Source organism: Limanda limanda, chromosome 12, assembly GCF_963576545.1.
Source record: "Limanda limanda chromosome 12, fLimLim1.1, whole genome shotgun sequence".
NCBI lineage: Eukaryota > Metazoa > Chordata > Actinopteri > Pleuronectiformes > Pleuronectidae > Limanda > Limanda limanda.
This window is the reverse complement of record NC_083647.1, coordinates 3856301-3880533: the sequence shown is the minus strand read 5'-3', so window position 1 is coordinate 3880533 and position 24233 is coordinate 3856301. Positions and strand designations below refer to the sequence as shown.

The 24233-nt window shown below is 42.7% G+C and overlaps 1 protein-coding gene across 2 annotated transcripts in view; it reads left to right on the top strand.

Annotated features, from left to right (window-relative positions):
- The window catches only part of rin3 (Ras and Rab interactor 3), a 28599-nt gene extending 8325 nt beyond the window's left edge, over positions 1 to 20274 (top strand). Inside the window, exons 3-14 of one of the 2 annotated variants that reach the window (XM_061082458.1) lie at positions 37 to 148; positions 291 to 363; positions 852 to 943; positions 1974 to 3027; positions 15272 to 15452; positions 15567 to 15738; positions 16244 to 16365; positions 16543 to 16729; positions 17715 to 17846; positions 17933 to 18093; positions 18621 to 18735; positions 19320 to 20274. In XM_061082458.1, coding sequence (XP_060938441.1) covers positions 37 to 148; positions 291 to 363; positions 852 to 943; positions 1974 to 3027; positions 15272 to 15452; positions 15567 to 15738; positions 16244 to 16365; positions 16543 to 16729; positions 17715 to 17846; positions 17933 to 18093; positions 18621 to 18735; positions 19320 to 19579 — 2661 coding nt within the window. In that variant the 3' untranslated portion in view covers positions 19580 to 20274. Of the gene's footprint in view, positions 1 to 36; positions 149 to 290; positions 364 to 851; positions 944 to 1973; positions 3028 to 15271; positions 15453 to 15566; positions 15739 to 16243; positions 16366 to 16542; positions 16730 to 17714; positions 17847 to 17932; positions 18100 to 18620; positions 18736 to 19319 lie in introns of both variants that reach the window. The other variant, XM_061082457.1, reaches the window with a different exon arrangement.
- The last annotated feature ends 3959 nt before the right edge of the window (positions 20275 to 24233 follow it).

Here is a 24233-nt window from a genome sequence, read left to right as displayed (position 1 = left end):
TTTGTCTATGTCATGTGCTCATGCTGACATTTGCAGGCCTTCCTGGTTCACAGCACAGAGGACAAGGAACTCACACTGTCAGTACGCCTGCCAGATGACCAGGGGGTGCCGCTCGTACACAGTCTGATGGTCAAGCATCACAAGACATGTATGTGATACACAACAAAGCTCTAAGGTTCTGCTATTCAAGTTTCAAGTGGTATAAATAGAAAATGCAGAAGGTGCCTGTCTGAGCTAAGCTGACTTGTTGGAGCAGTTAGAGTTAATTCTTGAAATATGTTCCGTCCCAGTTGTTCATTTAGATGGTTCCTCGCTGGTGTTTGATGACATCTTCAAACTGATCTCCTTCTACTCCGCCAGCAGGTAAAATACACACACACACGCATATCAAACACAGAAATGTTATCTATACAATATATCTGTAAATTCTCTACCTTACTGTTTAAAGTGCCTTGATATACTGTATGTTGTGATTTGGCACTATACTACAACATTTCTAATTGTTTGTTTTATTAGCTTAAGCAAAATGTGATTGTCCATAAGTTTCAATAGATTCAAATCAGATCACATATAATGAGCAATATATTCCACTCAAGTATGCAGCATACATACTTTATATGCACAATACATAAACATACATACACACACATGTCTATATGAATGTACACACATACATATACATACATTGAGGAAAAACTGACACAAAGTGCCTTGGAAATTACATAACACACATTGAAATAAACTGGGGCACATACACACATACACACACACACACAAATGCCATGACAGCGTGTTATGTCAGAATATTCCCTGCTTACGCTGAATGCTGGCTAATTGAATCCACCAATCAGGGACATCCTGACTGTCCGACTGAGGTTACCCCGGGCCATTACCACGGCAACTAAGAAAGAGGAGCTGGAGGTCATCTCTTCTTTGGGTGCAGGTAGATAAATCTACATCATTAGTGCACTGAAGTTGGGTCTTTGCTGAGAACAAGATACAGTGGTGAAATAAATAAAAGGATTCACGCTAAAAGCCCTACTTGACAGAGACGTTTCAAAGCAAAGTGAAGGACAGCCTGAATAAAAACATACAGACTCACAATGAATGGACTGAATGGCGCTGAGACAAGTCAGGTAAAATATATGACATGAGAAAAACCAGCATGGATAACCAGAGTATACGATGTATAATGTAAGCATTATATCACATTTACAGGACCTATTGGACATAAGAAGGTTCTATGTAATTGTAAAAAAATCTTCTGTACGATAATTAAAGTTTCTAGATATCCCTTAAAAGTAGTTGAATGTTCTGGAGTTTTAATCATGAGAGTTAGAGTGGTACGTTGACAATACTGATACTGTTCTCAAAACTTCCAGTTAAATGTCAATCTATGGGTGACTGATAGTTTAGCCTAGCATAACAACTTTAGGAGGAAATATTCAGCCTTGCTCTCATAATCTGTTCAATTACTCTTTAAGATCAAACATGAACATTATATATTTCATTTAATCAGTGTAAAAGACACAGGGTAAATATCTGTTTTATGTGGTGCTATGTGCAGGACTGTTAGATGAATGAGCAATGACAGGAAGTCTTTGTCTCTTCTGGTTTCCTGGCGACCTCAAGGTGACACAGACCTCACTTCAGTCACTGCAACCAGCTAAGAAAGAATCCCTCTCAGGAACCTAGAATTATTTCTCAATTCTTCTGAAATGATGAATTGTATTTAAAAACAAATCTTGACATCTTTCTTTAAACATATCACATAAAACACCAAGAAAAATGGAAAATCAGCACAAGATCATCAATGAATGTTGATCCTAAGCAATGAAAGAACAGTGATATAATATGATATGAGATATATTCTTTTTAAAGAACAAACCAAAAAGTATATAATAATAAAGCTAATACATCATCTGATATGTGAGCTCAAAGCAACTTTTCAACACTGGCTGCGTGTGTTACAGATTTCTGGATGTCTGAGCTGCACCAGCAGGCAAAGAACCAGGACCTGGTTGTGGATCAGAACAGTCTGTACATGTACGTCAACCCGGTCACTGTCGAGGACAGCCCCAACAAAAACCTGAACCCTTCCTCTGTGTCCAATCAAAACATCGCCACCTCCCTGCAGAATGGAGAAGCCCCACAGAAAGACAGCCAAGAGGACAAAACTCAGTCCAAGACCACGACCAACCAGGAGATTAAATACAAACGCCCCCCACCCCGCCCACCCAGCCTTGGCTCAGGGTCTGGGATGGGCCTCCTCTTCTCCTCCCCCCCCTCGCCTCACCCTCCATCTTCTCTAACTCTAGCAGCTGTGAGAAAAGAGGAAGGAAGGGGAGGAGGTGGGGAGAAAGAAGAGAGGAAGTCAATGTCAACATCACCTTCTCCGTCGAGGCCTCCTGTCCCCCCGCAGAGCCGTGGTGCTCCGCCTCTGCCTCCTGCTCCTCTCCGTCGCACCTCCTCCAGGAAAAACACTGACCAAGAGGTAGGAGAGGGGACGGAGAGAGAGAAGGGACAAAATCCTGACAGGAGAGCTGAGAAAAATGGGGGAGGAGACAGAGGACAAGAGAAAACAGGATGTAAACCAGGTCTGCTGAGTGAGGGAGTTGAAGAAGAGAGCAATAGCCAAAATCAAGAGGAGGTAAAAACAGACAGAGAAAAGAGTGAGAAGCAGGACGAGAAGGGGGAAAAAGAGGTCAAAATGGATAAAGAGGAGGACAAACTGAAATCTGGTTCACAGTGTCCGTCATTAGTGAAGAGACCGTCACGTCCAGTCCCTCCACCCAGGAGGAAGCCATGTTCTCCAGACGCACCTGTGTGCCCCAACCAGGCTGAAGGAGGTTTAGCCAATCAGAGTGCCGGGATGAAAGTCCCACCTCCCTCGCCAGCGCGGAGGCCAGATGTGTCACTGTATTCACCACAGGGAGGCGCTGCTCTGGTAGCTGACCCCGACTCCTGCTCTACCAGCAGCACAGAAGAAGAAGGAGAGCCAAACCAGGAACAGGAGCAGAATCACAGGTAGGTTTTGATTGGCTGGTGATGGCAGAGGCAAAGGGATGGAGCACTTCCACTCTGAAAAACTCACGAATGGCACGTTTTACTTAAAATGATGTCAAACAATAAATGATCCAGGGATGTTGGGGACAAGGACTAGGCCGCAAATGTTATTACTTTATTATTACTATATTATAAATATATCAGGCTTAGGCTCAAGGTCAAAAGACTCAACTATATATTTTTTCCCCCTATCTTTCTTCTAAAACATTGTCTTTCACTTTGAGGACAGGAATTATTGGCTTCACGTTCACATTTTGTAATGCTTTCACCCGAAACTCTCTGCTCAGCAATCGAATTGCCCCTGCTTGTGCATAGATTTGCTCTGCTTGTACTCTGCTTGTACTCTGCATGCTACTTCTGTGAACGCGTGAAACAAGTCCGTCATAATTCCTCAACCAAAACATATGTGTTATAATGACAAGTGAAATTTTCATTATGACAAAAAGCTTCATGTCTGTGAAAGTGCAGTACAGGCAGTTCATTTAACCAGGTAAATACTCTCCCGCCAGGGGTGGACTGGCCATCTGGCATACCGGGCATAGTCCCGGTGGGCCGTTGACCCGATGTGGGCCGGTCTGGTCCGCTATGTTGTTTTTTTTTTTTTCTCTCTCTTCTTCCTCTCTAAATTCCCTCCAATTGGGCCGGCCAATTGGCTACAGAGGGCTAGCAGTGTGTTGCCAGCATCGACACATATTATTGGTCTATTGTTTGTCATTGTCAATCAATCATGGGCTGACAGGTTCAGAGAGCCCTGACAGTGCTGTCAATCACAACACAAACCAGGGTGGGGCGGGACCTCATGGCATTGGTGGGGGGAGTCGCGGGACGGGCTGCTGCTGAGACAGAAACTTAAAATGGATAATAAGAGTAAAAAACGCATCGGGAAAAAAAGCTGAAGTCTCTGGAGGTGGAGGCTGCTAAATGTGCCAAACTGACGGACCTATGTGGTGCCGGGTTCACCAGCCCAGCAGGTGCGCCGGGAGACGAGCGAGGAGGACTCGACAATGATGAGCGAGTGGAGGCAGACATGTGAGCGCGCATTTTCAATTTTCAATACATTCTCCAAACTGGCTCGTTACTTGAGCAGCGGAGGTTGGCTTCGCACGCCTCTACCCACGGCGCACCCCTCTCTCTCTCTCTCTCTCTCTCTCTCACTCGCTGCCCCCTCCCTCCTGAGATGTGCAGGTCCCGGTGGCGTGTTGGCCGTCGGGGGGGGGTTGGTCTATCCCTCTGGTCTATACTTCCTCTAGAATAGGATAAGAGATAGTGTCTTATTTTGTGTGCCTAGATCTGGTTTCCCTTTGCTGAGTTATCATAAGGGGCATTGTGTATCACTCTTGCTACTGATGAGAGGTCCATGTTTAGTGATATTTACAGAATGTTTTAGTGGTTATACTGTGGTTTATTAATGTTCTTGGGCAGACACAAGAGGCACTTGTTTATAGTTAATTCTTTGTTGTCTCTAGATGCACTGGTCCATTACTATTTGAACCTCAGCATCTAGGGTTCAAAATTGGTAAAATTATACATTATATGCATATTGTTGTTGTAATTTTTCAGTTGTAATTTTTCAGAAAGCAGAGATCAAAAGAGTGACACTAGGAAGGACAGAGAGAGAGAGAGAGAGAGAGAAGGAAGGAAAACAGAGGGTGACGGAGATGAGAGGGAAGTAAAGACAGAAGTATGGGACGAGAGAGGTAGAGATCCATTAGAGAGAGAGAGAGAGAGAGAGAGAGGCTTCACCTCATTAACCTCGTAATGCAGAGTAAATATACAGTCTAAATGGAACAGAGACGACGTGTGTGTGTTTACTCTCCGGCTTCTGTGTGACCGTGAAATGCATTATACCAGAGTGTGTGTGTGTGAGTGATGTACTGGATTAAATAAAGGTTATAGTTATACTTATAAGACTACTATATATGTAGCGACTCTGCGACACACCACAAAATCACCTCGACACCACAGCTCTCTTTGGATATCTTTTTACTTGGTCTTTCAGCTGTAATGATGAAACATGTAACAGGGACTGCATCAGTTCACATCTCCTTAAACTGCTGTCTCTTTCAGCTCCAGATGCAGACAGAGAGTAACAAAACATATATACATTATAAACAAAACCAGTCAATTGCAATGATCGTATAGTGATTAATTTGACAATCATACCTGTAATGATGAAACATGTAACAGGGACTGCATCAGTTCACATCTCCTTAAACTGCTGTGAAGGATGCATGAAATAATTATATAACCAAAAGGACAAAATAAACATAAATATTCCCTGCCTTACATGTCTAACCCATTACAGAGTATACACAATGCCTTCATGTGGGTTCACAAACAACATTTAAAAAGAAACAAGGCACTTCACATTCGTTCTGTACAAATCCCACTAGAAGACTACGTTTCCCATAATGCCGCGGGTTGCAGCGGCGCGAATCGGCGCACTTCAAAGGGAAAACTCCGCAGACCTAACTTCTGAAATAACTCTTCAAACTCTGCACTTAACACGTTACAGCCATCTTATATTGCTCTTTAAGAAAGCTGTCACAGTAGCATGCATTAAACGTAACAATGACACTTAGAAGTGGAACACTCCATAACCGTACCTGTCTCTTTCAGCTCCAGATGCAGACAGAGAGACAGGTTCCTGAGCGGCACGTACCACAGCGCGACAGGGGGGTTCACAGACCAGAATACTTATATACAACATATACACATGAAAATAAAAGGTACATAAAACATTACTCCTTTTGTAAGTACTGATTTAGCCTAATCATTTGCTATAAAATGAAAATAAGAAAGCACTAGAAATACATATCCCCCCTCCTCATTGTCGGCAATTGGTACATCCCCCTGAGACGATACCATCTGCAGGGTTTCTTAAAGTTAGCTGGAATATAATAACACCCCATTACATTCACCCCTCCTCAATTACAGCAAACTTTAAGACTATATGAGAACTCCTTCCTTATGGGGGTAACCTTGACCGTAGTCGTCCAATAGGACAGCAAACAACTTTACCAGGTAGAAATATGCCCTTATACATATAACCAAGAACCCCCTCCGATAAGATACATCTCAACCCTACATTCCGATTTTTCTATATACAACACTGGCCCTTAAAGCTGAACTGAATGACCCTCTCAGTGGTTTACGCATCTACAAAGGTCGAGAGAACTTCGAACAAGACAGACAAAGAATCTACACTTCCAGGTTCTCTTATGATCATGCTCATTGATTCCAGTAGTCTTCTAACAGGTTTTACTACTCTTCCTGTTCTGGTTGTCGTTGCATCCCCACTGAGGACAGTCTCTGATGGTTCCAGTCTTTGATTCCTCCAAAGCAAGTTCTCTTTTGGCAGAATTCGGTCATATTCTGGAGTGTTACACCTGGAGCAGCCGACAGGACTAGTCACACTACTAATCCCACTTCGAGTTGTCACTGACATGGAATAATCACTCCTACTGCTCCCAGGATCATGCAGTGTCTCCTGTTCCCTCACCCCACCCTCAGTACCAGAGTCACTTCTGTCGTTCCCAGAGACATCACTCTCGCTTGTAATGCTTCGACTGCTATTCCTGCTGGAGCTGCCCTCATGTAAAGAGGCCACATCCTCCTCTCCAACTGGTGTAGTCTGGTGCTGCTCCATACCAAGCCCAATTGCCAGTTGCTCTTCGAGAGTTCCTTGGGCCTCCCCAATACTGACTGTTTTGGGACATTGGCCATGCATTATCCAGACAGCTGTCCTACTGTCACCGGACTCACTTTCTATATCAAATAAAGGCTCATTGCCGAGACTTTCAACATCACGAGCCACCTCCTCTGAGACTGTGGAGAAGATCGTGGACATGTCCTCTGGTTCCACCACCGGCAGGAAGTTGACTGGCAGAATGAAGTTCCGATGAACAACCTTACTCTTCTTAGTGGTAGGATCCTCAACTCTGTAAATGTGCACAGATGGATCCTTCCATGTAATCACATGCACTGTTGAGTCCCACAGATCGGCCAATTTACCTTTTCCTCTGTCTTTCCTGTTTGCCAGCAGAACGTTATCACCAACTGTGAGCGGAACACCCTTGACCCTCTTATCATATTGCCTTGCCTGCCTTTTCTGTGCTTCTGTCGTGTTTCTCTGGGCAATCTTTACCGCTTCACTAAGGTCCCTCTGCAAAGAGTCAACGTAGGTGTCATGAGCCACCACATCCTCATCCCTCAATGTATTGCCAAACACGATGTCCACAGGCAGCCTGGGTACCCTACCAAACATAAGATAGAAAGGTGCGAAACCCGTTGTTTCATGTGTGGTACAGTTGTACGAGAATGTTAGCGTCTGTATCATCTGTGGCCACCGCTCTTTGTCTCTTGCTGGAAGGGAGCGGATCATGTTACCGAGTGTATGATTGAATCTTTCTGTCTGCCCATTGCCCATGGGGTGATATGGGGTGGTATGGGACTTTTTGACTCCAGACACCTGTAACAGTTCCTTGATCAAATGACTCTCAAAATTAGCCCCCTTGTCTGAATGGATCCGGAGAGGAAACCCATAAGTACAGAAGAACTGATTCCATAACTTCCGTGCCACTACCTTGGCGGTCTGGTTCGGACAAGGAAATGCAAGGGCTAGCTTCGTGAAGTGATCTGTCACAACTAGCACATCAACACTTTCTCCGTTCTTCCCTTCAGCTGACCAGAAATCTATGCAAACCAGCTCGAGCGGTGCACTAGTCTTAATTGATTCTAATGGTGCCCTGGCCTCTGGCTCAAGAGTCTTGCTAACTACACAACGTTTGCAGTGAGAAACATATTTCTTAACTTCACCATCCATTCCTGACCAGAAAAATCTTTGGCGCATCAGATGAAGTGTTCTACTCTGGCCCTGATGGCCTGCATCATCATGAGTGCCCTTGAGAGCGACAGCCTTGAGTGAGCTGGGAAGCACTAGCTGATACCTTTTCCTACCAGTTCTGTCCTTGGATCTCCGGTAGAGAATGTCATTGGTCATCTCAAGTTTTTCCCAATGTTTTAGCATCCTCAGAACTTGTGCAGGCTCATGGCATTTCTCCCGACGTGAGGGTCTCCTCTTCCTCTCAATGAAGAATCTAACACGAGCTATAACACAGTCCTCCTTTTGACTCCTTTTAATGTCATCCGCAGAGAAGGCTGGAAGAGCAGGTACGCCCCCCTTCAGCAGACTGCCAGGACACTGGGCAAAGTTGATGTTGCGTATTAGCCGGCCACTTTCCCATTCTGAACAGGATTCCAGGGTTGCTTTAACTCCCTCTCTGGATATTCCAATCTGACCTCCTACTTGGTTTTGGCCCAGGTAACTGTCACTGGTCTGGACATTGACTGACAACCGAAATGCCTCCTGTATTCGCTCCGAGGTTACACACTGAGCGCCATTCTCTAGGGCTTCACTAGCATCCAAGACTTTGGCAAATGGACGTCGGCTTAAAAGGTCAGCAGGTATGTTCTGTGTACCAGGTATGTACTTCAAGTCAAAATCAAAGGGTGCAAGTTTTGACACCCATCGTTGCTCACAGGCGTCTAATTTAGGCTTAGTCATGATATACGTCAGGGGGTTGTTATCAGTCAGGACCGTGAATTGGTTTCCCTTTAGCCAATGTGCATATTTATCACATACAGCCCACTTGAGAGCAAAAAACTCTAACCTATGAGCCGGGTAGCGGGACTGTGACTTAGACAATGTCTTATTTGCAAAGGCTACGGGTCTTGGTCTCTTTTCACCGTCAGGCACCTGACTAAGCACCGCCCCCAACCCATCCATCGAAGCGTCGATATAAAGGACAAATGGTTTCTTGAAATCTGGATGGGATAGAATAGCAGTCTGAGTAACCGCATTCTTGATTTTCTCAACTGCCAGCTCACAGTCAGTAGTCCAATCCTCTGGCTTTAAACGTCTTGGCTTGCTGACCCATGGCTTTCCATCTTTCCTCTTCTTTTTCTGTCCTGCAGTCAGTGCAAACAATGGTTTCGCCATTCCTGACAGGCCTTCTATGAAGTGCGAGTAATAGTTAGCCATGCCAAGAAAGGATCTTATCTTGGTTGGTGAGGGGGTTTCACCGTCATTTGCCATCAAATCTGCCGCTGTCACCTGGTTAATGGCGGAAACTTTGGATGGGTCAGTTGCAATGCCCTCTGCAGTTACAATGTGACCTAAAAACTTGACTGACTCTCTAAGGAAATAGCACTTTTTCTGTGCCAACTTCAGGTTATGTTCCCTGAGGCGAGAGAATACCATCTCCAGACGATCCAGTGCCTCCTGTTCACTTTTTCCAAACACAAGGAGGTCGTCCAAGTAACAGAGAAGGGAGTGATAATTCTGATCTCCAAAGATTGATGTCATCATTCTGGCAAATGTCGCTGGGCTGTTACATAGCCCCTGAGCCATTCGGTTGTATTCAAACAACCCGGCAGGGGTTGAGCATGCCGTATATTTGCGGTCATCTTCATGTATTGGGATGTTGTAGAATCCTGACGTCAAATCCATAGTACTGAAGAAGCAGTTCCCACCCAGTGCTGCAAGAGCATCACCCTGGTGTGGCAATGGGTATGCGTCCTTCTCTGTTCTCTGGTTTAACCATCTGAAATCAGTACATATTCGGAGTTCTCCTGATGGTTTCCAAACAATCACAAGTGGAGAGGCCCATTCACTGTAGGATTTCCGAATAATGCCCTTCTCCTCCATTGCATCCAAGGTCTCCTTCAGTTTCTGGTAGTCAGATGGTGGGATCCGCCTACATGGCAATCGGAAGGGCAGCTCATCCTTCAGTCGAATCCTATGGACAACTTGCTTGGCCTCTCCACAATCAAGTTTGTCACGGGAGAAGATTCCTTCATACTGAGAAACCAGATTAACGAGTTTTGATTTCCAGAAGTCAGACACTTCACAAGACTTTACATCTATCTCTGTTAAACCTAGTTCCTGCAGTTTTGACATGTAATCTGTTTTTACTCTCTCAGAGGACTCGGGGTCTGGTGACTCTACCTGGGTAACATTCTGCAAAACTGCCTTTGCCTTGCCAGGAGACCCTTCACTAACACCGTCGAGTTGTAATTCTTCAAGGGCTAGACACGGGTGTAACTGAGCGAGCTTGGTGTTACGGCGGAGGACTATGGGACGATCAAGGGGGTTAATCACCTTCATGGGAATCCACTTATCCCCCCGCAAAGGACAGACAGTGCGTGCTACTAACACGTTTCTTGGCGCAGACCGAGAGTCACTAGGTTCGACCATTACAGTGCTTCCAACAGACACTGGCACTTTCTCCTTTAGCTTTCCCCAAAGTAAATGTTCATGTCGCGGCTCCAAGGTCACACACTGCTTCAGCACAACAGCTCCCACCCTTTTTGGTATCCTTTCGCCATGCCAGCGATCAACATTTGACAGCAGGTCAAGTAGGGGTTCTCGAGAATCTTCTCTGGCTGGCCGTGAAACACTATCCCAAAACCAGTCACTATTCTTTGTCTGTCTCATTACGTGTCTCATCACATTTGATCCTACTATCATATCATCTATTTGTCCTGGAACAACTAGGAAGGAGACAGCCATTTTGCAACCAAGTAGATCTATGTTCAACTCATAAGTACATTTAGGTTTGGCCTCATTACCCCCACAACCTATCAGAATTTTTTCTGTTGGATGACTTGATTCTCCATCGATAATGTTGCCACCCCGGAGGCTGCGTTCAGCAGACTCACTCAGTGTGCAGGTTGTGGACCCGCTATCTACAAGAGCTGAGAGTTCCACTTTCCCTTCAACTAGTGCTGTGGCATAGAAAAGATCGTCTTCGTCATCTATTTTCCGGTAACCAATCCCCTGTGTCAGGCCATCTGGTTTCACCACTAGTGGTGTGGTTCTTTTTCTGTGGATCACTTGCTGCTTTGAATAGGTTTCATTTTCAGTATCAAAATCTGCAGGGTTCTTTGAGGTTGTGTCATATTCTGTGCCCACGCCACCCCCTTTTTGGCGTAGGCCCTTTAGTTTAAAGCTGGGTCTGGCACATGGGGCATGGCTACATTTGTTTTGTTCGCTTGCCTCTTTTCTGAGCATTCAAATCCTCTTTGTCCTGTTTTATAACACTTAAAGCATAGGCCTTCTCTAAAGCAATGGGCCTTGGTTGAATGATCTGGGGCTCTACAGACTCTACATGAGCTTAAGTTTGTGGTGGCCTCACCCACCTGTGCTCTACCCCAGGCTTGGCTTTGACTCTGCTCTTGCTTAGCAAGAATCTTTTCCATAAGGGAGATCATTTTACTCAAAGAGGCTGGCTCAAGGTTAGTAGACTGATTAGCACTAACTGGCTGCTGTGCCATGCACCAAGCATTGGGGGTCACATCCTCGTTAACTTTGACTGTGTTTCGTGTTTGACATGCCCTGGCTGATTGCCTGTCTCTGTGGTGGCTGTCAACCAGTTCCTGAACCTCTCCAACAGTCCATTTCTCAAGAGGTCTACTTCTGAGGGCTGTGTACAGGCTGGGATCAGGGCAATGTTTAACAAACATCATGGTTACTTCATGACCTGGATCCTCCACTTTCTTTCCCTGTCTTCGTAGGCACTCATCAGCAAGATCAATAGCCTTATTGAGTCTGATCCAGTAATCTAAACCACTCTCTGAACGCTTTGGTATAGTTTCGTAGAAGTCCTGTAGCGGAGTAGTTGACGAGATTGCATCTCCAAAGTGCTCTCTGAGAATAGTGAAGATAACATCAGGATCTCTGCTAATGCTTACGAACCGGTTGTTACGGATGCAAATCTTGACGACATCTCTTGCTCGCCCCATCAACCTGTCCATAACTTCATTGCCTTGCTCTGACAAACTACAGCCCTTCCTTGCCAGGTATGTTTGCATAATTTCTTGCCACTCACTAACAGTGCATCGATCTGAGCCGTCACCTCTGAAGTGAGGTGGCTCTTTAATGTCAGATTTGAGGATTAGGTTCATCTTTGACCAATCAAGGTTTTGGGCTGTGTTTGGGGGAGTGTTTACATTTTCATTAGCACTAGCCTGGCCTGCTTGTGACAACTTAGCTGAGATCTGACTCCCTATCTCACTGCTTAGCTGTTTGATCAAGTCTGCAACACCTTCAAACTGATTTAGTGGTAGACCAACAGGGGGGGCCCTGACACTCGATTCTATCAAATTAGCCAACTGAGCTCCCCGTCCCATCCCGGAGAACCCCCTCTGTGCACTCAATGTATTACCCTCATTGCGAACGGGAGTTACATTCACAGAGTCAATACCATTATTTGACATAAGATCATCTGACTGTGGCACACTGACATATCGTGAAGGAGATACACCTGCAGCCCCTTCAGGGTCATCACTGTTCGAAAAGGACATACTGTGCAGGGTCCGTTTTTCCAGGTTCTGTGCACCTGTGATGTCGAGAAAATGTAGAGAAGCTTCCCGGCGATCTGCAGCAGCTGATCTCTTGATCCGGGTCACGGCACCAAATATGTAGCGACTCTGCGACACACCACAAAATCACCTCGACACCACAGCTCTCTTTGGATATCTTTTTACTTGGTCTTTCAGCTGTAATGATGAAACATGTAACAGGGACTGCATCAGTTCACATCTCCTTAAACTGCTGTCTCTTTCAGCTCCAGATGCAGACAGAGAGTAACAAAACATATATACATTATAAACAAAACCAGTCAATTGCAATGATCGTATAGTGATTAATTTGACAATCATACCTGTAATGATGAAACATGTAACAGGGACTGCATCAGTTCACATCTCCTTAAACTGCTGTGAAGGATGCATGAAATAATTATATAACCAAAAGGACAAAATAAACATAAATATTCCCTGCCTTACATGTCTAACCCATTACAGAGTATACACAATGCCTTCATGTGGGTTCACAAACAACATTTAAAAAGAAACAAGGCACTTCACATTCGTTCTGTACAAATCCCACTAGAAGACTACGTTTCCCATAATGCCGCGGGTTGCAGCGGCGCGAATCGGCGCACTTCAAAGGGAAAACTCCGCAGACCTAACTTCTGAAATAACTCTTCAAACTCTGCACTTAACACGTTACAGCCATCTTATATTGCTCTTTAAGAAAGCTGTCACAGTAGCATGCATTAAACGTAACAATGACACTTAGAAGTGGAACACTCCATAACCGTACCTGTCTCTTTCAGCTCCAGATGCAGACAGAGAGACAGGTTCCTGAGCGGCACGTACCACAGCGCGACAAGGGGGGTTCACAGACCAGAATACTTATATACAACATATACACATGAAAATAAAAGGTACATAAAACATTACTCCTTTTGTAAGTACTGATTTAGCCTAATCATTTGCTATAAAATGAAAATAAGAAAGCACTAGAAATACATATCCCCCCTCCTCATTGTCGGCAATTGGTACATCCCCCTGAGACGATACCATCTGCAGGGTTTCTTAAAGTTAGCTGGAATATAATAACACCCCATTACATATATATACTTTTTTATTGTTAATTTCTAATGAAAGGACCAGCTTCGTTTTGGGGCTCTTTTACGTCTTTTTCGGTTCCGACCTTCAGACTTTTGGGTTTAGTCTGATTGAAACTTATCAGGTGTGAAAGGTTCGGTCCAGAAGAGGTGGTCCGGGTCCAACTCTGCAACCTGGTTATAACTAAACCTGCTGCATGATGTTCACCAGAGGATGTGTAATATTAATAAATTGCTTCATAAGTAAAATACTATAGTCACCGTGTTGCTGTTCTATTCTGGGTGGACTCACTCGGAGTGTAAGTACTTGGTTGTTCATCCGTTAGCAGGCTCGTCGGTTACTGGGAATACAAGTTATAGAAACACTATAGCAGTTTGTATTTGTGTGGTTCTGTGTGTGTGTGTGTGTGTGTGTGTGTGTGTAAGGGAGTAAGGAAGTCTTTTTTTAATAAACCATGTGACTATGTAGAAGCACATGTGGTACAAGAGGAGGAAGAAAGGTTCCAGAATAACCACTTGCGGTAAACCAAAACAGAAAAAAAAACATCTCTTCAACGTTCAATCTACACTGCTTAAAGGCTTTTGATTCACTGACTGTGTGACATCAAGATCAGTTTTCCTTTATCCCATCTACACAGTATGAATAAGGTTATTTAGCTGTAGCAGGCTTCTTTAAATAAGTTTCGTAAAATGTTGGACCGCTGTAAAAGGGAAACAACAATTTTCTGTTCTTAGATCCTCATGACCGGTAGATCTCCTGAGATTTTCACACGTTAAACTCTCTAGTTTTTACTCAGAGGGCAGCCAGACACTAAATCAGCCTGTGAGCAGCGGTTCTGTGGACCTAGGAGAATGATCAGAATGTTTAGAGCTGACAGAAAGACCATGGAAACTTAGATAACCTCAGAAGTAGCAACACCTTGTACTCGCTGTGGATGTTCTTCAAGAGCAGGTTGCACTCCTGTCAGACAAGAAGAGAAATGTGAGGCTGCAGTGACACAGACCCACCAGCACTGGACAGTTGAAGAGTGAAAAACGTAGCCAGGTCGGAAGAATCTGGATTTCTGCTGTGGCTGCAGATGGTAGCAAATGCATCCATTTTTGGGCACAGTTGACCTCTTTTTAATGGCTTCTTTCAGCATGGCAGAACAACTTCCAGGAGCGGTAGAGTCAGGGTAGAGTAAGAGATTAGCAGCTTTAATGAGCAGCTGACAAATCTGTAGAAACTGTAGGATTCAGTCATGGAGCTGAATAATAAAGGAAGGTTTCTGACATGCCCCAGCGAAGGGAGGAACTAGCCAGTATTATTAGGTATTAGTATGTTCCTAATAAAGTGCTTGGTGAGTATGACTTTGATATTTAAAATGTACTTGTGCAGTGCCTGTTGTAAACCTGCCTGTTTTGAATGGGTTGTTTGCTGGTTGGAGCTTTTTTTTAAAAATTGTAAAAGTGACCTGCAGCAATTGAGAAGCAGCAGGCACATTTTTGCATTACTTTTTAAGTGTGATTCTTGTCTACACCTTATTAGGTACAAGCTCATTCAATATCTGACCTGAAAAGGTTGTTTCCTTTTTATCATCAATAAAGAAAGGAAATTCAGTTACTTCACAGAAAGTTACTTCAATGTTTCTAAAAGCGCCACATGCAAGTTGCAAATCAAACATCTAAGTGCAGAGAATTACTGGTTTGAAGAAAAACTCAAGATTCAGTCTCACTGTTTGTTTCTTCAGTCGTCCTGCAGAGAGCCGTAGTCCCAAGGCAGCAGTGAGGAGGACCCCCACCACCATCATGTTAGACCGAGCCCGCTACCGTCTGTCCAGCGTCATCACCGGCTTCATCAGCCATGACCGCCGCCTCACACAGCGCATTGTAGAGCTGGCCAGGGACCCTCTGAGCTACTTTGGCAACCTTGTGAGTACGCATTAGAAGACAGATTCATAGTGAGTTCCACAATAATCTGATGTGTGTGGACTGCTCTCGATAACAGCGTTAACCAAAAGACCTAAAACACGAATACACCTGTAGGTCAAAGAGCACCGTGCTTTCACCCTGGAGACCATGACCAACCACTCCTCGTCCACCGAGCTGTTGCAGGAGATCAGACAGATGATGACTCAGCTGAAGAGTTACCTGCTGCAGAGCACAGAGCTGCAGGCCATGTTGGAGCCGCAACATCAGAATGTACAAGACAAACTAGGTGACTTTACCACTATGTTATATTTTATTGACCATGTTTTCTGTCTTTTTTTGTTTCATGTGGAACCAGAGCTTTAGAGAATTCTTTCAAATTGTTATTTCCTCTATTTATTTTACTTTGTGTTCTACTACTGTAAAAACAGTACAATGTCATATATGAGTGGTGATCTTAATAGATAAAGTTGAGTTACATTATGAAAAATGTTTTAGAAACTAAGAACTTGTTCTGACATCAATGTGCTCATGTGCTTCAAAGTTGCAATGTGGTTTTAACGCTTAAAGAACTTGAATAAATAAGTCTGGTTTCATGTCTAGTTTTAAGGTTGCTTGTTTATTATATTTTCAAAACATGACAAGATATATAATTTATTTTCCTATTTTTCATTTTATACAATGGTGAGAATGTATGTTGTTTTAAGTGATCATTTACAATGTATACATTGTATACATCTTGTGCTTAATGTGTGTGTGTGTGTGTGTGTGTATGTGTGTGTGTGTTCATGCAGATAGCATAGTAGAAGCTGCCCTGTGTAAGAGTGTGCTGAAGCCACTAAGGGAGCCAATTTACAAGTGTCTGGAGACACTACACTCCAACGACAACAGCCTGAAACAACTGACACAGAACCAGGTACAACACAGCATGAGCTCTATCACAGGGGTTATACTATTAGCCGGGAAGTGATGCTAACGTACCTATTTACAATTCTTACCGACATGACATGTACACTACAGCTGCAGGAGACTGCTACTGTACATTTAATAGCAGCAGCACATGTGATGTTGCCTGTGTGTGTTTGTGTGTCAGTCTGTTCTTCTAGGAAGCACCACCACAGCCTTAGGAGTAACCACTTCTGTCCCCGAGGCCTCTGCTATGGACAAGATCAGCATCAAACTGAACAACCTCCATCTAGACTATTCTCCCCAGAAAAAGATCGAGCTCCTGCTGAAGGCCTGCAAGATCATCTACGAGTCCATGTCCGTCAGCTGCCCCGGTCAGAACCCCCAACACACCTTTAACCTCTGAACCCTAAAGGCTCATTTATGCTGCCTTTATGTACGATAAGAGACATGTCAATTAAAAAAAATGTAACTGTCTCGGACCAGATACATCCATGTGTTACATTATCATGGTTGTCAAGCAAAACATCCACTAGAGGGCAGCACAGAGGTGAGAGTTTCTGACAACAACTTAGTGGTCATGGTGAACGATGTCATGAAAATGTACCGGCTGTGTTGCTTCCTCAAAAAATTCCACAGATTTTGTAATTTCTTCCTCGAGTCCAATAGTCATCTCGCTTGAATATATTAATCAAACTAGGCTCCAGATTCATAGAGCTGCATTCATGGTAAAAAAAAGTGTCTTCTCTGTCTGCATATTTGGCCCCATTTAGGAAGCGTTCTATGGTGTGAATGCTAACTAAATCAGATTTGGGTATTCATGGGAGCTAATGTTTTAAATTATGATAATATATAAGTTATTCATCTTTCCATAGCTTTTTTTCCCCACAATAACCTTCAATATGTGGCTATATAGACTGTTTTTTGGGAGTTATGGTTTTTCTATTCCACCATGTGTTGTGCCATTGGAACCAGTTTGCTCCAAGATCTTTCTGCCAGATAGCTTGAGTGCTGAAAGGCTTTTTGGTTTTCAGATTTTCATTTGATTATGTATAGGAAAAGATTGTGGTTTAGCTCAAAACAGACCCTTTCACAACATTAACCAATTGCAAAGGCTTCGGCTCATTTTATAATTGCTCAAACAGTACATTTGCATATCTTAGTAACCTTGTCGATTGCAAATAAATTACATGAATAAGAGATTCAAATTCTCCAGTTCTGATCAAATCTTGGTTCCTCTTTGGAGTGTTTGTGTGGGCGTGTGGGCGTGTGTGTGTGTGTGTGTTTGTGTGTGTATGTTTGTGTGTGTGTGTGCATGCGCTCATTAATTTGGGTGTGTATTTGGGTGTGTGTGTCTAGGGCGGGCCTATGGCGCTGATGACTTCCTGCCTGTAATGATGTACGTCTTGGCCAGATCCAATCTGTCTACCCTACAGATGGATATCGATTATATGATGGAGCTGATGGACCCATCACTAACAATAGGAGAAGGTAGAGGACACAAATACATGCCCAGAAACATATCATCCTGTGGACATGTTAATTACATGACTGATGGTGTGTGTGTGTGTGTGTAGGTTCCTATTATCTGACCACCACCTATGGGGCTCTGGAGCACATTAAGTCTTTTGACCAGCAGAGGTCAGCAACACGGCAACTCAGCAGAGAGGTTCAGGACTCCATCCACCGCTGGGAGAGACGACGCACACTCAACCAGGAGAGAATGGCCCAAGGATCTGTGCGGGTACACACACATACACACATATACACACATACACACATTGACCTATGTTAGTTTCTTGGAAAATGTACTTACTTTAACTGAAACTACTACTTGTCTAGGTCCAAACCCTTATCCTGGCACTAACCTTATCATAAATCACATCTTCACCATTAAATGTAATTATTCTCCCTTATGGGGACCTGGTTTTTGTCCCCATGAGGAAGAAAAGTAATTTTAATGTGACTGTGTAAACAGATTAACTTCCTCGTAACAGAAGTCATACTTACACATGCAGAACATGGACCATTGAAGAATGCTGCCAGTCAGAGTGTGAACTATGGCTCAGACTAAATATGACCAAAATACAATATGTAGTAACAAGTATTTCCTCATGAACAAATAAAAAACATGTTGATGGTATGTATATAACTCATATTTACAAAAGTAAATCTGAGAACAGAAAAGTGCAGGTGTCACACACATAGGGACATAAGCTGGAGTGTTATATTTCTGTAATGTGTTTGTGTATGTGTGCTGTGTAGGACTTCCTGACAGTGTGTTGTCCTGAGATTGGAACCGACCCAAAAACTCTGGGTGTCCTCCCCACGACGACCATCGAGCAGCTTTCTGAGCAGTGTGCTGCTCGCTTTGAACAAGGTGAATGTCTGGATGAAGCATTTCCATAAAGTTTCAAGGCTTTCAAGAGACAGATTTCATGTATTTATGCAGAGGATGAGATACGCTCACGTCGATTTCCCATAATGCAACTGGAAATTGTAATTCATCAGTTATTTTCTCAGATATGAAAAAGCTGCTCAATAGCCACAGCAAACAGTGCAGAAGTGTCATCCCATGAAAAGTAAATTAATCTGAAAATTCAGTGCAGCGCCTCTTCAGATACAAAAAAAAAAACAAAATAAAGGCAAAACAATTTATTTGAGTGTATATGTAAGACAACAAAAGTACTGAAAAAATAAAATAATTAGACTAAAATAAATAAAATTTGGGTCAGGGGACAGTGGGACAGGCTAAAACTTAAATCCAAAGGGATTTGGGGAAATGCACGTAACACCTTTATTTCTAAGAGCTTCATAGAAAGAATGGTGATATAGGGAGCTGGTGTAGAGACAGGGTTACTGGGACGTTTGCGTTCTCACACACAGTCCCTCCAGATAATGTCAGGAGTTAAATTGAAAGTTCATCATATGTTTGTAACATGCCTCCGTGTTTCCCTCTTGCAGACTGCTACACACTCAGTGTGTATATGGATGGCGTTGAGCGTCCCCTGGCTTCTACAGAGCTGGCCCTTAGTGTTAAGAACAGCTGCCAGCCCGGAGCTTACTGCTTTGTCTATCACCCCATCGAGGAACCCAGCAAACAGCCTGGACGCAGCTGCCCCAGTGATCCACCCCCAGCTCTTCCTACAGAGAGCTTCTTCGCTGCTGACGAAGTCACAGTGGAGCCAGATGCAGAAGAAGAGGACAGTCTGATTAGTTTATAACTGCTCCAGCAACACAGTGGATGCTGCTGTATCACTATGGCAACGATCAACACAAGTGCACCTGAAATATTTATCTAATTCAGAGTCCAGACACACATGGAATATAGCATGCAAGATAACTGAAGGATTGACTCTGAGCAAACATGTATGATATTACTCTCTTCTATTGCATCAATGAGGCGGGGACTGGTCTTGTGTCCACGCAGTCAGCTGTGGTCCCCTAACATGAGGCGGAGGAGAGATGAAGGACTCTATGTGTTTTTTTAGCAAGGGGTCTGGAACCCCAGGAACTACAGGAGTATATGGTTTTATAAAATGTAAAAATGCATGTAATTTCAAAATACACGTACATTACCATGTTAAGGCTTTTCACGCTCTATGATACTTGATGCTTGAGACAAACTTGCGTAAACTATAAGTTACTAAATATATTGGTTCAGGATAATAAGAACAGGACAAATCTGTAATTTTTTTTTAACAATTCGACACCTTTTTGACCAATTTTACGTTGTGATAAATAACCTCCCAAAACACTTATTTGAATGGGGAAAACTCATTGAGACTCTTATTTAAAGCAGAAGTATATAAGCAGCTATATGAACCAATTATGAATATACATTCCAGAAGTTTCCTTCCACATTTGTTTTCTATATACTGATACTAACTTTATTGTAAATAAACAGTTTTTAACAGTTTGACCATTCTTTTTCTTGTTTGTTTCCACAAGGATCTGTTCTTTTTAACAATTCTATACTATAGTCTATCTGAAAATAGGTCTCCAATATGAGATGATGAATAATGATTTGCACAAAATTTATAAATAAGGTACAAGCCATTATTAAAGCAGCCGTTTGATAGGCAGGTTGCGACTGACTGGACAACATGACCACTTACTGTACCTGCAAAAATCGATTTGGTCACAACTAAGGAAGCATTTATTAATTGTACTACCAGCCAAAGTAATTTTACCACCTGGAAATGATTCCTAACCAATGACTTACAATTGCTAAATGAAGTATTAGTAAATGACTCACCAACCAGAAAAAAGCATTTATAAGTTAAGTTAACAAAACATCGTAAAATGTGGCATCCAAAAAAAAGGTGCAGAGGAGGATTATGAGATTATAAATTGTCAAAGAGACAATATCATGTTACAAAAAGGAGCACGACAATATGGGAGAGAGAAAAAGGAAGAAAAGTAAAATGTTTTAGGTTTATGTTCTGCACTCGTAATTAGCTGAGCAGAATCGGAAATAAATACCAGATGGAGAAGTCTTAACATGAAAGTGTCATTGTGAATTCAGACTATGTTATTTATGGGGCATCTCTGGGATACATGTGAAATTAAATTAATGCTGAGGAAATCATCTTTACAATATAAAAAGTGTACAAACAATAATGATGCGAACAACCCACATGCTTCAAATACAGTATTTGAGGAAATCAACAAACAGCGGTTAACATCATGGAACATTCCATCTTCAGTTTTCATTTTTTTCCACAACCGACAAACTGACACCATCATGCAGCAACTGACAAAGGGTGCAGAGGTGAGTAAGCCTGTAAGATTACTTTCTTTCCCCCTCAAACTCTCTGTGTTCATCCTTAAGAAGAACGCATGGTGTACACACTGTACAACCAAGTTCAACAAAATGAAAGCCTTTGAAGTAGAGAAAGTGTGCCCTCAATCTACATTTGTATCATTCTTTTCATTGAGGCTGCAAAGACAGGGGTGACTCTGAAATGAAATCCGAAAGGACTAAGGACAAGTCCCCCCTCATATATAAAGATGCATGAAGTGTCTCCACTTCCTGCCATTGTATGCAAATGAAGCTCAACTATTCTGATTACTATGTCGCCATATTAAGCTTTTGACGTCATTTGGAGCCAGAATCTACGCTTTGGTCATCATGGAATGAAGAGAAATATTGAGAACCTGCCGATACACATGCTTGACCAACGTTCAGTCTCAGCTGTCAATCATGATGTTTCAAACAGTTTCTATAGCATCGAATAACAAATTAAAACCAAACTTACTGGAAACATGACCACTTGAACGTACACCAGAATGATAAGAACTACCTAGTATAACAGAAACCAGCTCATAAATAATGTGTCAGAAACACAATGATTCACTCCAGAATTCTCTCATTGCTTCCTAAGTCACGTAGAAACGCTGCTGAGGGCGGAGAGGTGCACCGACAGTGTTTCTGATGAGGACATACCAAGTGTGAGATGACCCAGGTTTTGTGTCTGAAGCTTGTTAGGCTTTTTAATATCCGAGTGTTGCAGAGCCATTGTTAGGACCAGCTGCTTCCTGTCCGGGCAGCATCATTTCTAACATGAACCATAATGAGGTCCTTAAATGGTAACAAGCTTCCTGTGTGCTCACAAACTGCACAAGCTCCACTACACCTTTTATCTTGTTTCCATTTCAGGAGGCATCCGGGCATGAAGTCCGTGATTAATGACCCCGGGGCAAAGTACCAAATATACACACGTCAATGGACACGTCCAATTTTTTTTAATCACTTCCGTAAAGCTGACGTTTTGAGATTGAGAATTTCTCCATTATGACGAACAAAGAATCTTTATGAGCAGTGATGGCCTCCTACCACTTAACAAGTGTCAGTCTGCCACAGAGAAGCAAGAGCACATTTTAAAAACTGTTTTCTCGAGGATGCTTTTAGTCTGCAGCCCTGTCTTACATCAGAGGATACAGTTTAAGAAATTATACCTGACAGTTTTAATGCTATTTCTGTTTTATTCTATCACTTCAGATCAAAAGAACATGATGATACATAAGCTTATACATAAAAGCATGCACTCACTATTAAATATTTCCATGATTATAAATCAACATTATGGTAAAAAAAATTATTGTTAGTAATAACCTTAATAAATGTCCTCTGTTTATTTACATTTTACTTTATACTTTAAAGATATAAATTCAAATCTGCTATTCCATTGTCATGTGATGATCATTACCATTTTACATTTGTCAATTTTGTTTGTCGCTTTTACAGACCTAACCAGCAGGTATCAGCATTTATTTTTATATAATATTAAGAACTTTATAACATTACTAATGACTTCTCTGCCACATCAACATGCTAGAAGCTGGATAAGAAATGCAAGTTAACTGACACAGATGATGAACAGCTTTGTAGTAAAGCTCATCAGGACGGCGGATACCAGGTTAAGTGAAGCCAGATAATGAAAACATGTCCTGGTTATGTTGATCTCTCTTCATAGTACAGGCCCCTGGTGTCAAAACAAACTCACAGATATCTAGTCAACAGATACGCTGTGTTCACTGACTGCTGTTCCCCCCACCGTTTAAACCACTGAGCCAATCAGGGCATTGTAGGTGCAGCTTAGAATGGACACGCCCTCAAAACTGCTTTGAATATATCTTTATAAAATTATAGTGTTGAATGTGAAGGTTATTTACAAAATAAAACACTGTTGAATCCTCCTCAGCATTTTAGAGGCGTTTCCTCCTCACAATCACAAAGGAGGATGAAATATTCCCTGTGGTCCTTGGTAATTTAATTCAACTTCCACATGGCCGTTTTAGCTTTACAAATTTACAGGGCGTGATTAGTAATAGATGGGAACATTAAGCAGGAAAAAGTCAAAATCCTCACTGTGTATGCCTTACACAAAAGGTGACAGTTGCATTCATGTGTGTTAAGTGTCAGGCGTGTTCTTTTATCCTTAATATATGAGAAGAGTCTGGTCTAATTAAAGTGTTTATTAAGAAACAATGAAAAGTTAAACAAACATAGCTATGGACAATTATCACAGCCTATGCTAATTAAGTTAGCAGTAGGAAGTTGAAAATGGCCCCGAACAGCAGGGGTTTGGTATAATTATAACGGTAGATTTGATGTGATTGGTTATGAAATATTTGGAGGGGTGTCACCGCAAATCACTTTGGATCTCCCTTATTGGTCCAGCCGCAGTCCCACGCCTCTTGTCACCGAATCCAGGAAGTGACAGGGAGCCGCTCTCCGTCATGCTTTTATGCTACTCTGCCGGTTGCTAGGGCAACTCTCCCTACCCTGACAGTCTGATGTTGTCTCGTAATTTAGCCTTGAGTAGAAAATGTCCTGCTCTGGCCATCTCGGCTGCAGCATGAGAGCCATAACAAACTCTCTCTAGACTCTCCTATCAGGACAGCTGTGAGACTGACCATCGTTGTGACACACATTGCTAGCAATTCAAAATATTAATTAGATTTAAGAGAAAGGTTTAAAATAATGATTTGTATAAGGATTATACCTGACTCAAACTGCTCCCCTCCCACCTTTAATGCAAAGAGTGACCCTCAAACCCTAACCCTAACCCTAACCCTAGGAAGGAAAGGTTATTATTAAAATCATTTGTATGAATGCCTAATATATAGCTAAAACTACTTCTGTCCCAACCTATCTTTTTTCAGAGTTCAGTCAGCAAAGGCTATAGTTAAAAGTTTGAAATTCCAACATAAGTCCAGGTGAACGTTTCCAATTTTGAGAAATTCCATTGAGGCGTCCCTGAGGTATGATGTGATGAGAACGGGTGAGGTGGACAGACAACCAATAACACGATGCCACAGTGTGCAGCGGCCATCTTCTCAGGGTCACATAATTCAGTCGAAACAAAGTCA